This window comes from Dermacentor andersoni, chromosome 4 (assembly GCF_023375885.2).
Source record: "Dermacentor andersoni chromosome 4, qqDerAnde1_hic_scaffold, whole genome shotgun sequence".
NCBI lineage: Eukaryota > Metazoa > Arthropoda > Arachnida > Ixodida > Ixodidae > Dermacentor > Dermacentor andersoni.
The window spans coordinates 170,770,964-170,783,298 of record NC_092817.1 but is presented as its reverse complement, the minus strand read 5'-3'; the positions used below and the strand labels follow the sequence as shown (position 1 = coordinate 170,783,298).

Below are 12,335 nucleotides of genomic sequence, written 5' to 3'. Positions count from 1 at the left end.
TGCGTGATTTTTTTTCACGTTGCTCTAGAATTTTCTCATTGACACTCTTCATCTAAATACATTATTTGAGAAGTTGATTAAGGAAGACTAACCATGTAAGGCCACGGAATGGAAAAAGTAATATGAGTATCTCCGAGAGACGTCAAGCAACATTACCTTGGCTGTGTCCAGCTACGTGTGATTTGCACATTTTTAAATTTTGGTGCATGACAGTTGGGACAACCTGTAGGTTGGCAAGGTGCCCCGCGTAAGCTTACCCAAGACTTTAAATATGAAATGCGCATCGGAAGCAAATTGAGCCATATACATACTATTCTCAAGAACCTATAGTACCTCAGCCCATTATTTTCCCCCGATAACTTTTTTTCTGTCCCCATACCTCACCCATTAAATTTATTTACCCAGCTGGTGATTTGCAGAGCACCTGCAGAAACCTCCGATCGACTTGTTCCCTGTACGATGCGTCTCACTAGTCCGTTGTTACAGGTGCAAAAAAACCTTGGGGAATTATGAAAAAAGCCGCATGACGAAGCGCTTGCGCAGTGGTATCGTGCCGCTCTCAAGCGTTCATTCGGTGAACAAGGTCACCAGCAGGAATTTGCGCCGCCATCCCACGGTAGCGACAGGCCGAGCTCCCTACAACTACAACCTACAACGCCCTGCCGCTTCCCCGTCGCCAGTCACGATCCAGCCGACCGACGTAGCGAAGCGCATGCGCACAGGAGACGGCAATGGTTGACCGGACGTAAAATTTGAGAAAGCATACGTGGGAGCCGGTAGTGTGCTACGCAGCACAGCCATATACCAGCTTCCGAAACTGTGGAGCTGATATGAGCCGCCACGAAGTCAAACCACAAGCCGGAGTCATATCTTCGGCTAGAGCCATATCAATAAGTACGCTCTCGTGGACACGCGAAGAACGTCCTGCAAAGCGCGCAGAGCCCGCAGCGGACGCTAGGCAGCTTTTGAAAAGCTGCGGGCTCATGCAAGAGACCGCACTTGCCTCTGCGCACTGCACATGCGCACGGTCGCCTCCGCATATTTCTTGGGCTTACAAAGCTGCATCGGACGCACAGCTGAAATTGTCTAATAATTCAGACAAACATTAACAAGCAAACAACCTAACGACTGAGCGATCGTATAGAAGCAGTTCAGCTTTAATAGCGCGCATTTCTGCTCGCTAAATTAGCTGCATTGCATTTCAATGAACAGCAGAGTTAACGCCCCCTTTTTTTTAGCGGGCTCTGAAAAGATGTTTTTACCTATTCACCAGGAAGTCGAAAGCTTCTATGAAAACTTGGAATAGGCGATGGGTAGGGTCAAAACAATATACACTGTACTGATGGGCGACTTCAATGCCAAAGTAGGCAAAAAGCAGGCAGGAGACAAGGCAGGGGGGGAATAGGGCATAGGCACTAGGAATAGCAGGGGAGAGTTATTAGTAGACTTTGCAGAACAGAATACCATGCGTATAATAAATACCTTCTTCCGCAAGCGGGATACCCGAAAGTGGACGTGGAGGAGCCCGAATGACGAAACTAGAAATGAAATAGACTTTATACTCTGCGCTAACCCTGGCATCATACAATATGTGGACATGCTCGGCAAGGTGCGTTGCAGTGACCATCGGATGATAAGAACTCAAATTAGCCTAGATTGAGGAGGGAACGGAAGAAACTGGTACATAAGAAGCCGGTCAATGAGTGAGCGGCAACAGGGAAAATAGAAGAATTCTGGATCAAGCTGCCGAACTCAGAAAGAGGACCTTAGTGTTGAAACAGTGAACGACAATCTTATGGACATCATTAAGGAGTGTGCAATAGAAGTCTGTGATAACTCCGCTAGACAGGATACAGGTAAGCTATCGCAGGAGACGAAAGATCGGATCAAGAAACGCCAATGCATGAAAGCCTCGAACCCTACAGCTAGAATAGAACTGGTAGAACTTTCGAAGTTAATCAACAAGCGTAAGACAGCTGACATAAGGAAGTATAATATGGATAGAATTAAACATGCTCTCAAGAACGGACGAAGCCTAAAACCAGTGAAGAAGAAACTAGGAATGGGCAAGAATCACATGTATGCGTTAAGAGACAAAGCCGGTAATATTATTACTAATATGGATGAGATAGTTCAAGTGGCTGAGGAGTTCTATAGAGATTTATACAGTACCAGTGGCACCCACGACGATCATGGAAGAGACAATAGTCTAGAGGAATTTGAAATCCTACAAGTCACGCCAGAAGAAGTAAAGAAAGCCTTGGGAGCTATGCAAAGGGGAAAGGCAGCTGGGGAGGATCACTTAACAGCAGATTTGTTGAAGTATGGTGGGCAGATTGTTCTAGAAAAACTGGCCACGCTGTATACGCAATGCTTCATGACCTCGAACGTACCGTAATCTTGGAAGAACGCTAACAAAATCCTAGTCCATAAGAAAGGGGACGCCAAATACTAGAAAAATTATAGACCGATCAGCTTCCTGTCGGTTGCCTACAATGTATTTACTAAGGTAATCGCAAATAGAATCAGGAAAACCTTAAACTTCTGTCAACCAAAGGACCAGGCACGATTCCGTAAAGGCTGCTCAACAATAGACCATATTCACACTATCAATCAGGTGATAGAGAAAAGGGGCAAATATAAGCAACCCTTATATATAGCTTTCATTGATAACGAGAAAGCGTTTGATTCAGTCGGAACCTCAGCAATCATGGAGGCATTACAGAATCAGGGTGTAGACGAGCCGTATGTAAAAATAGTGAAATATATCTATAGCAGCTCCACAGCCACCGTAGTCCTCCATAAAGAAAGCAACAAAATCCCAATAAAGAAAGGCGTCAGGCAGGGGGACACGATCTCTCCAATGCTATTCACTGCGTGTTTAATTAAAGGAGGTATTCAGAGACCTGGATTGGGAAGGATTTGGGATAAAAGTTAATGAAGAATACCTTAGTAACTTGAGATTCGCTGATGATATTGCCTTGCTTAGTAACTCAGGGGACCAATTGCAAGGCATGCTCACGGACCTGGAGAGGCAAAGCAGAAGGGTTGGTCTAAAAATTAATCTGCAGAAAACTAAAGTAATGTTTAACAGTCTCGGAAGAGAACAGCAGTTTACGTTAGGTTGCGAGGCACTGGAAGTGGTAAGGGAATCCGTCTACTTAGGGCAGATAGTGGCCGCGGATCCGGATCATGAGACTGAAATAATCAGAAGAATAAGAATGGGCTGGGGTGCACTTGGCAGGAATTCTCAGATCATGAACAGCAGTTTGCCTGTATCCCTCAAGAGAAAAGTGTATAACAGCTGTGTGTTACCGGTACTTACGTACGGGTCAGAAACCTGGAGGCTTCCGAAAAGGGTTCTACTTAAATTGAGGGCGACGCAACGAGCTATGGAAAGAATAATGATGAGTGTAACTTTAAGGGATAAGAAAAGAGCAGATTGGGTGAGGGAACAAACCCTATTTAATGACATCCTAATAGAAATCAAGAAAAAGCAATGGGCAGGACATGTGATGAGGACGGAAGATAACCGATGGCCAGTAAGGGTTATGGACTGGATTCCAACGGAAGGGAAGCGTAGCAGGGGGCGGCAGAAAATTAGGTGGGCGGATGAGATCAAGAAGTTTGTAAGGATGACATGGCCACAATTTGTACATGACCGGGGTAGTTGGAGAAGTATGGGAGAGGCCTTTGCCCTGCAGTGGGCTTAACCAGGCTGATGATGATGATGACGATGATGATGATGATGGTTAAAACATGTTATTTATCTTTACTGATAAAGTGATATATAGTTCAATTTTTTTCGCTCTCGACAAGTACAAAAGCTCGTTATGAATGGTATTTTAGTTGAGTGAAATGAAGTTGTGTCTTGTTCTTATTCTAAAAAATGCTTTGAAATGCGAACGATTTCGTGGCGAACATTTCCTATTCGGGCATCTATCTATCTATCTATCTATCTATCTATCTATCTATCTATCTATCTATCTATCTATCTATCTATCTATCTATCTATCTATCTATCTATCTATCTATCTATCTATCTATCTATCTATCTATCTATCTATCTATCTATCTAAATAGCCGCCTACATCTTAGTGAACTTATGGTCGTTTGGTGTACTTGGTACGTACCGATATTGGCCTAGTATGACAAGAGTGAATGACGAACATAGATGATTTAATGAAATTTATCATTACATGTCTGTCGTGTAGTTCGTGAAACAGTGCCTACGTCTTGGTGCTCTCATGATCGTTTCGCTAATTTGGCATAACATGACAAGAGTGTATGACGAACATAAATGACTGCGCATGACATGAATATCATGACATGTGTGTCATGTAGGTCACGGAACAGCCGCACACGTCTTGGTGCTCTCATGGTAGTTTTGTTAACTTGGTGTGTACAAAAAGTGGCGTAGTATCAAGAGTGAATGACGCAGATAAACAAAAGGTGACGGCATAAATGTCATGACATACGTGTCATATAGGCCAGCAGCAGTATCGCGAAGATGTTAAGCAATCACTTCTTCTTTGCTCTACAGGCTTTAGCGGCCCTTCTGAGCAGACATTTTCAACTGCATGGCTGCGACTCAGCGGCTATGCGCGTGAACTGTACCTACGAGCCTATGCCTCACGAGAATCATCAATGGACCTGCTACTGCGCATAACGACAGTCGATGTGGATATGTTCAATGGGTTGACTGCAGAAACTCTGACACGTGCCAGATGTCCGGTGATTAAGGTGGCTCACGTTCCACAAGTAACATCGTATTGTTCTTTCTCGACCACTGTGACGTCACATCACCTGGCTCGCCGAGCTCCTTTGAAAGACCGAGCAACATCGCATTTCGTCAGTGGGCAGGCGAGCAGCAGTATCGGCAATAGGTTCAGCAATCACTTCTGCTTTGCTCTACAGGCTTTGGCGGCCCTTCTGAGCGGACCGCTTCTACTGCTTGGCTGCGACTCTGCGGTAACGTGCGTGAACCAGAACTACGAGCCTATGCATCACGGGAATCATCGGTTGCCCTGCGACTGCGCATCAAGGACAATCGGCGTGGATGTGTTTAATGAGCTGACTGCAGAAACTCTGACACGTGCCAGATGTCCGGTGATTAGGGTGCCTTACGGTACACAAGTAACAACGTATTTCTCTTTCTCGACACCTGTGACGTCCCATCGCGTGGCTCGCCGAGGTCCTTTAAAAAACCGAGCACCATCGCCTTTCGTCAGTGGCCAGGCCAGCAGAAGTATCAGCAATATGTACAGCAATCACCTCTGCTTGGATATACGGGTTAGTAAAAACATTCCTATTTACTGTTACCGCAGCGATGACCGGTTTTTGTTGCTGCTGCTCTACCCACAGTGTATCAAATGTATTTTGACAAAGATTGCGTTACTGCCTACTAACCTATTTCTTTCTGGCGAGATTGAGACAAACCCAGGACCTTCTGAAAAGGAGCTGCTATCAGAACTACTAGATGGCCAAAAGAAGGTCCAAGGAACTATTGAAGCAATTGTCGTCACACAGAATGAAATGGAAGAGTAAATCTTGACACTCAGACATTGAGCAACAGTTATCCAGTTTGGGCTCACTGCCTGAAGAAGTAAGTGAAATAAAAAAACAATTAAAAAGTTTGACAGTCAATTATCATTTCTCACAAATAAGGTGCATGAATTATAATACCGAAGCCATCACAATAACCTTATCGTTTATGGTTTAGAAGAGTCGGGAAACGAGACGTTTGTAGAACTTCAGAAGAAGGTAAAGGACGACCTAATAACAAAGAAGGTAGGTATATCGCACATGGGTATTGAAAGACTTCATAGGCTTGGTCGTAAGTCTAGTGGAATATATAGGCTGGTTATTATAAAGTTTATTGACTATCGGGAAAAAGGCGTCCATTTTGCATGCATCCCAAAAACTAAAAGGCTCGTCGTTGTCTTTATCCGAAGACTTTTCAAAGCGCAATCGTGAGGTGGGTAAGCTTTTGTGGGACAGTGCAACGGAAAAGCAAACAGCGCTAAAGTAAAGCTCGTCTTCGAAAAAATAAGCGTAGATGGCGTTCTGTATGCCTGTGATACAGAAAGAGATACCAAAATAAAAAATAAATGACAGAAACAGCATGATACTGACACGTGTACGTGTTTGTCTTTATCGGGCGACACGTTTCACCACCTAACAAATGTTATCGCACAGCGGAGGACGCACCTGCATGTATCGGAAGTTTCTGGAATATTATCGATGCTTTTATCCGCTCTCTGTGACCGAACCATGTGTAATTCGATTGCATGTGTGCGCGACGCGAATAATGTAGAACTTTGTGGAAGGCACGCGGGTCCCAGCGATTACTCTAGAACGTTCGACGACTTATGCATAAAAGTGCACCCGTTTATGCACCGTTTATGACTTATGCACCCTTTGGTCAGATTTTCGATGATCGCCGACTGTATTCGCCGCTATCGTTGCACTATAAGTGTAGCTTGTTTTTGTGGGCACAGGTTCGCCTAATAAAAGTTAGTTTTCTCTCTCACAGTATTGCTACTGTGTTCTTCGTCACCACCACGTGATATCTGGTGGAGGTGCTTTGCGTTCATGTTGCGGACGCCCCCACAAAGCCGTGACACAAGCCCGAACGAGGAACACAACACCAACGTCGCCAAGAACCAGCGAAGTAGCCGCAGGCTGCAAGGAATGCCGCAGGAGCATGGGCTTTTGCCGGAGACGACCAGGAAGATAGTCGCCCAGTGAACCCCAATGGCAGCACCAGCGTCCCTCATCGTGCTGCAGCAGCCCAGGGAGCCTCCGACGTTTCGCGGTTCAACACCCGGAAACTTGGCTTGAGACGTATGAGAGGGTCGCTGCATTTAGCAGCTCGAACAGTGACGACAAACTTCAACATCTCTTTTTTGCATTGGAATACCCCGCCAGGACGTGATTCAAGAACCGAGAAGCCGCCTTAAGGACGTGGGACCTGTTCGGAAGCGGCTTCCTACAGACCTTCACAAGCATCGTACGCCGACAACGTACCCAAGCACTACTAGAAACCCGAGTGAAGATGCCTAATGAGACCACCACGATTTTTACAGAAGAAATGAGCCGCCTTTTCCGCCACGCTGACCCGGAAATGTCCGGGGAAAAGAAAGTCCGCCTGCTAATGCATGGTGTAAAGGAGGAACTTTTCGCCGGAATGGTACGGAGCCCACAGAAGACCGTCGAGGAGTTTCTTCGCGAGGCCGCCAGCATCGAGAAGACACTGGAAATGCGGAAGCGGCAATTGAACCACCGCACTAACTCGACAAACTACGCCGAAGTTCAGTCACTGGCCACCGATGACCTGCGCGAGACTATCCGAGCGGTCGTGCGGGAGGAGCTACAGAAGCTGTTCCCTTCATCACAGCCTCAAGTGGTTTCGATTGCCAACGCCATCCGTGAGGAGCTTCAACAACAACTTGGAGTAGCCCCTGAATCACCACGGCTTCAGCCGCAAGCGATCACATACGCCCCTGTAGCCCGCCGTCACATTCCCCCTCCGCGCCCACGCCAGGGCCCAGTGACGACACAGTTCCGTCGTCCGCCACCACCCCCGCCGCCAGCACGCCAATCCATCGCCCCACGCAGCATTACAAGGAAGACTGACGTTTGGTGCGCCCCCGACCACCGTGCGCTTTGCTATCACTCTGGAGAAGACGGGCACGTCTCTCGCCGATGCCCATACCGGGAGATTGGACTGCGAGGGTTCGCCGTTAACGTGCCGAGACCAGAGCTTGGCGAACGACCTCGCGATATCGCCGACTACCTCGCCGCCACTTAGTGGAGCCCTCGACGACCATCCCGTTCGCTGTCACAAGGTCGCTACCTGTCGCCGCAGCGCCGACTATACATCGGCCCAGCCCGGGGTCGCTCTGCGAGCCTATATCCGGAAAACTAAAAGCAGCAAGCGATGGAGGCGCGGTTGCTGTTCGTTGAACTGACGAAGATCCTCCGCCGCGAACGAAGACGGCGAAGAGACCATCTCGAAGACATAATAGCGACACGCCGCCGTCCCGACGAAGTCAGGAACCCAACACTACGCCGACGAAAGACGACCTGACGAGGCCACATACCAGCCACAGGTCAACGCGACGCAGCCGTGATCCGACGCCAAGACGTAACTGTAACGCAAGGCAAAAAACCACCGACCTCGACGTGCTTCTCGACGGCCACGCAGTTACCGCCTTAGTCGACACAGGTGCTGATTACTCCGTAATAAGTGGACACATCGCCGCCCAGTTAAAGAAAGTTAAAACTGCAAGGGAAGGCCCTTAAGTTCAAACCCCTGGAGGACACCTCATTACTCCGACTGCAATCAGCACGGCAAGAATTACCGTTTATGACAGGACTTGGAGGATAACGAAGGTGGCAGGGTAAGTCCTGTCATAAACGGTAATTCTTGCCGTGCAGATTCCACTCGTCGTAATGAGGTGTCCTAAAGCGGTTCGAATTTAAGGGCCTTCCCTTGCAGTTTTAACTTTCTTCAACTGGGCGGCGATGTGTCCACTCATTACGGAGTAATCAGCCCCTGTGTCGACTAAGGCTGAAGTGATACCGCCGGAGAGCTCTCATAATCACCACGCCTTGAGTGTGCTCGAAGATCAAGAGAGCATCCCGCCGCGCTCCAGCATTATTATTTCCGTCGGCACCGAAATACCCGCACACGTAGAAGGCGTCATCGAGGGTGACCAACATCTACTGCTCGACCGTGAAATTTGCATCGAAAGAGGGATAGCTCGATTCCACGGAGGGAAAGCGGAAGTTATGCTAGCAAACTTCGGCCAAGAGTTCAAGCACGTCAACAAGGGCACGACAATCGCGTACAACGAGGAAATTGTGGAAACCAGCAATGCCTTTGTCCTCTCGAATTCTGCCGCATCTACCCCGATGAGCATAGTCCCCGAACCAGATTTCGACGTAAATCCAAGTCTTCCTATGAGTAAGCAACAACAGATGAGAAGTCTTCTCCGACGATACAAAGACTGCTTTTCGACGTCATCGAGGATTCGACAAACACCAGTTGCAAAGCATCGCATGATAACCGAAGATTGCACTCGACCACTCCGCCAGAGCTCTTACCGAATTTCGACGCGAGAACGTGAAGCTATTAGGCAACAAGTCGACGAAATGCTGCGTGACGACATCATCCAGCCGTCGAAAAGCCCGTGGGCATCTCCTGTAGTGTTGGTGAAGAAAAAGGTAGAAACCCTACGCTTCTGCGTCGATTATCGTCGTATGAACAGGTACAGACCCACTTCGTCGTTCTCGCGGCGGCTCGTCTCTTGAGCATCTCGCGGATAATATCGTAATACTACCCCCCCCCCCCCTCGCCGGCGGCAAAGGCGCCGTCACGGTGTTGTTAAATATCTTAGGCGCGTGGAGAGGTGTAGGGCGTGAGTCGGGCGACGTGGACAATGTCACTGGTTTTCACAGCGGAGGACCTAGTGGGCGTGGCTAGAACGAATTCATAGGTGACATCGGTCACTTGGCGGAGCACGCGATACGGGTCTGTGTAACAGGAAAACAGTTTTTCACAAAGGCCGACTGTACGCGATTGTGACCAAAGCAACACGAGGTTGCCGGGCGCAAAATGGACATCACGGTGACGGTGGTCGTAGCGTTGCTTCTGTTCGTCTTGAGACACTTGTAGACGAGCGCACGCAAGTTGGCGAGCATGATCAGCATGGGCGATTGCATCACGGGCATAACTGCTAGTTGAAGATGTGTTGGACGGAAGCACAGTGTCCAGTGGTAGCGTCGGTTCGCGGCCATACAAGAGGTAAAACGGGGAAAAGCCAGCAGTTTCGAGACGAGAGGAGTTATATGCAAAGTTAATGTAAGGTAGAGCGAGATCCCAGTCACGGTGGTCGTCTGAAACGTATTTGGATAGCATGTCTGTAAGGGTGCGGTTCAAACGTTCAGTGAGGCCGTTCGTTTGGGGGTGGTAGGAGGTGGTAAATTTATGCTGTATTGAGCAGGCACGCATGATGTCGTCAATGACTTTGGCCAAAAAGGTGCGGCCGCGATCTGTAAGCAGTTGACGCGGAGCACCATGCATCAAAATGAGATCATGTAGGAGGAAGTCCGCAACATCAGTTGCGCAACCAGTCGGAAGAGCACGGGTTACGGCGTAGCGGGTCGCGTAGTCCGCCGCCACTGCAACCTGGTGTGGATTCCGGAAATGGGCCGAGAAGGTCCAAGCCGACACGATGGAAGGGCTCGGCAGGAATGTCGAGTGGCTGCAGGTAACCAGTGGGGAGCTTGGAAGGCTTCTTGCGTCGTTGGCAAAGTTCACAAGCGGCGACGTAACGTCGTACGGAACGCGCAAGGCCCGGCCAGAAAAAAGTGCGACGTACACACTCATAGGTTCGAGATATGCCGAGGCGGCCTGCCGTTGGTGCGCCATGGAGCTCTTCTAGAACGGCGGAGCGGAGGTGTTTAGGTATTACAAGTAGGAACTCAGAGCCGTCCGGATGAAGGTTACGACGATACAGAGTACCGTCGTGGAGGACGAAGAGGCGCAGAGCAGCATCGGCCGGAGAGTGTTCAAAACGGTCGATGAATGCTCTGCTGTAGGCGTCACGACGTTGCTCGCCGGCGAAATGAAGCAGCTGTGATACAGAGAATACGCAAGCAGCACTGGTAATATAGGTGGAGTCAGAGAGTCAACAGGGTAACGCGACAAGCTGTCAGCGTCTTGGTGCAGGCGGCCAGACTTGTACACCACAGAATATGAAAATTCTTGTGGCCTCAAAGGCCATCGACCAAGCCGGCCTGTAGGATCCTTTAGAGATGAGAGCCAGCAGAGAGCATGATGGTCAGTTACTACGGAAAAAGGGCGACCGTGACGACTGGAGCAGTCGGACAAGCTGAAACCGTTGCGGGGGCGGTCTCGTCACCGGGAGGCGTGGTGACAAGCTCGATGTACGGACCACTTCGGAGTTCCGTGGCGAGGACGGGGACCGCTAACCTCCACCAGAATGTTACGTGTGGAAAGACACAGACGAAATAGGCTATTTACACTGGAGCCAGAGAGCCAGGCTGACACTCGCTCACGACAAGGGCACACACCCACTTCGTCGTTCTCGCGGAGGCGCGTCTCTTGATATCGTAATAATACCTATAAACATAAAGGCGACCAGTGCTCCCAGGGGCACGTACCTATCAGCACATGTCCACCCACATCGCTAGGCTTCAGTATCTCCGGGATCGGCCCACGACAAGAGGCTACCGAACAGACCGACACATAGACAAGAAACTTTATTTAGTCCTAAGGGACTACGTTGACGTAGTCTCGGGCCGTATCCGCGCCGGGGGCGGAAGACCGTGACCTTCAGCTCTGTCGCAGGCCCTTTGGACAGCCCGAAGCTGGATTTGAAGTTCATCACTCTTGACGGCTTTTTCCAAGTCTTCTTGCCTGTTGAAAGGCGAGTGGTGCAATCCAGAACATTGCAACAGCATGTGGTTCAAGGTGGACCGTTCCTCGCCGCAGTCGGAGCAGCGGGGATCCACAGCCGGAGTGTAGTGGCTCAGCCTGGATCGAGACGGAAAGGAGCCCGTCTGCAGCATCCTCAGCACTGAGGCTTGGGGTCTGCCTAGGAATACTCAATACGGTAAAGGGGGCGAGGTGTGGTGAAACGCTGCCTTTAGCTTAAAACAAACTTGGCAGATCCGACGCCCTGTTAGAATCGGTGCTATGCAAAGCAGTGTGCGGAAAGCCTACAAAGTTAACAAAACGCCCGTTAGAACACCAAGGCGAATGCGGCAGCTGCGTGTCATGCAGGACATGCATGTAATGACTTATCATTTACGCTCTTCATACACTCTTGTCATAGTATTACAGTTTTGGTGCCTACCAAGTTAGCGAATGCACCATACAACACCAAGACGCAGACGCCTGTTTCATGATCTAAACGAGACGCATGTCATAACATTCATGTCACGACCTATCATTTATGTTCGTCATACACTCCTGTACTGTGCCAATTTTGGTACATACCGAAGCGTAGGCGGCTGTTTCATGACCTGCATGAGAAGCATGTCATGACATTCATGTCAGGACCTCTCAGTTATCTTAGTCATACACTCTTTTCATACTTTGCTAGTTTTGGTACCTACCAAATTTACGAAACGTTCATGAGAGCACCAAGAAACAGGCGGCTGTTTCATGGCCTACATCACACACATGTCATGATATTCATGTCATGAGTGGACATTTATGTTCGTGATACGCTCTTATCGTACTATGCCAACGTTGGTGCCTACCAAATTTTCAAAACGAATATGCAGGCACAAAGACATAG

The 12,335-nt window shown here is 48.9% G+C and overlaps 1 protein-coding gene across 1 annotated transcript in view; it reads left to right on the top strand.

Moving 5' to 3' along the window:
- LOC126538306 (high-affinity choline transporter 1-like) overlaps window positions 1–12,335 on the top strand; it is a 94,915-nt gene that overhangs the window by 57,284 nt on the left and 25,296 nt on the right. Inside the window, exon 7 of the mRNA XM_072287667.1 lies at window positions 10,512–10,535. Coding sequence (XP_072143768.1) covers window positions 10,512–10,535 — 24 coding nt within the window. The remainder of the gene's footprint in view (window positions 1–10,511; window positions 10,536–12,335) is intronic.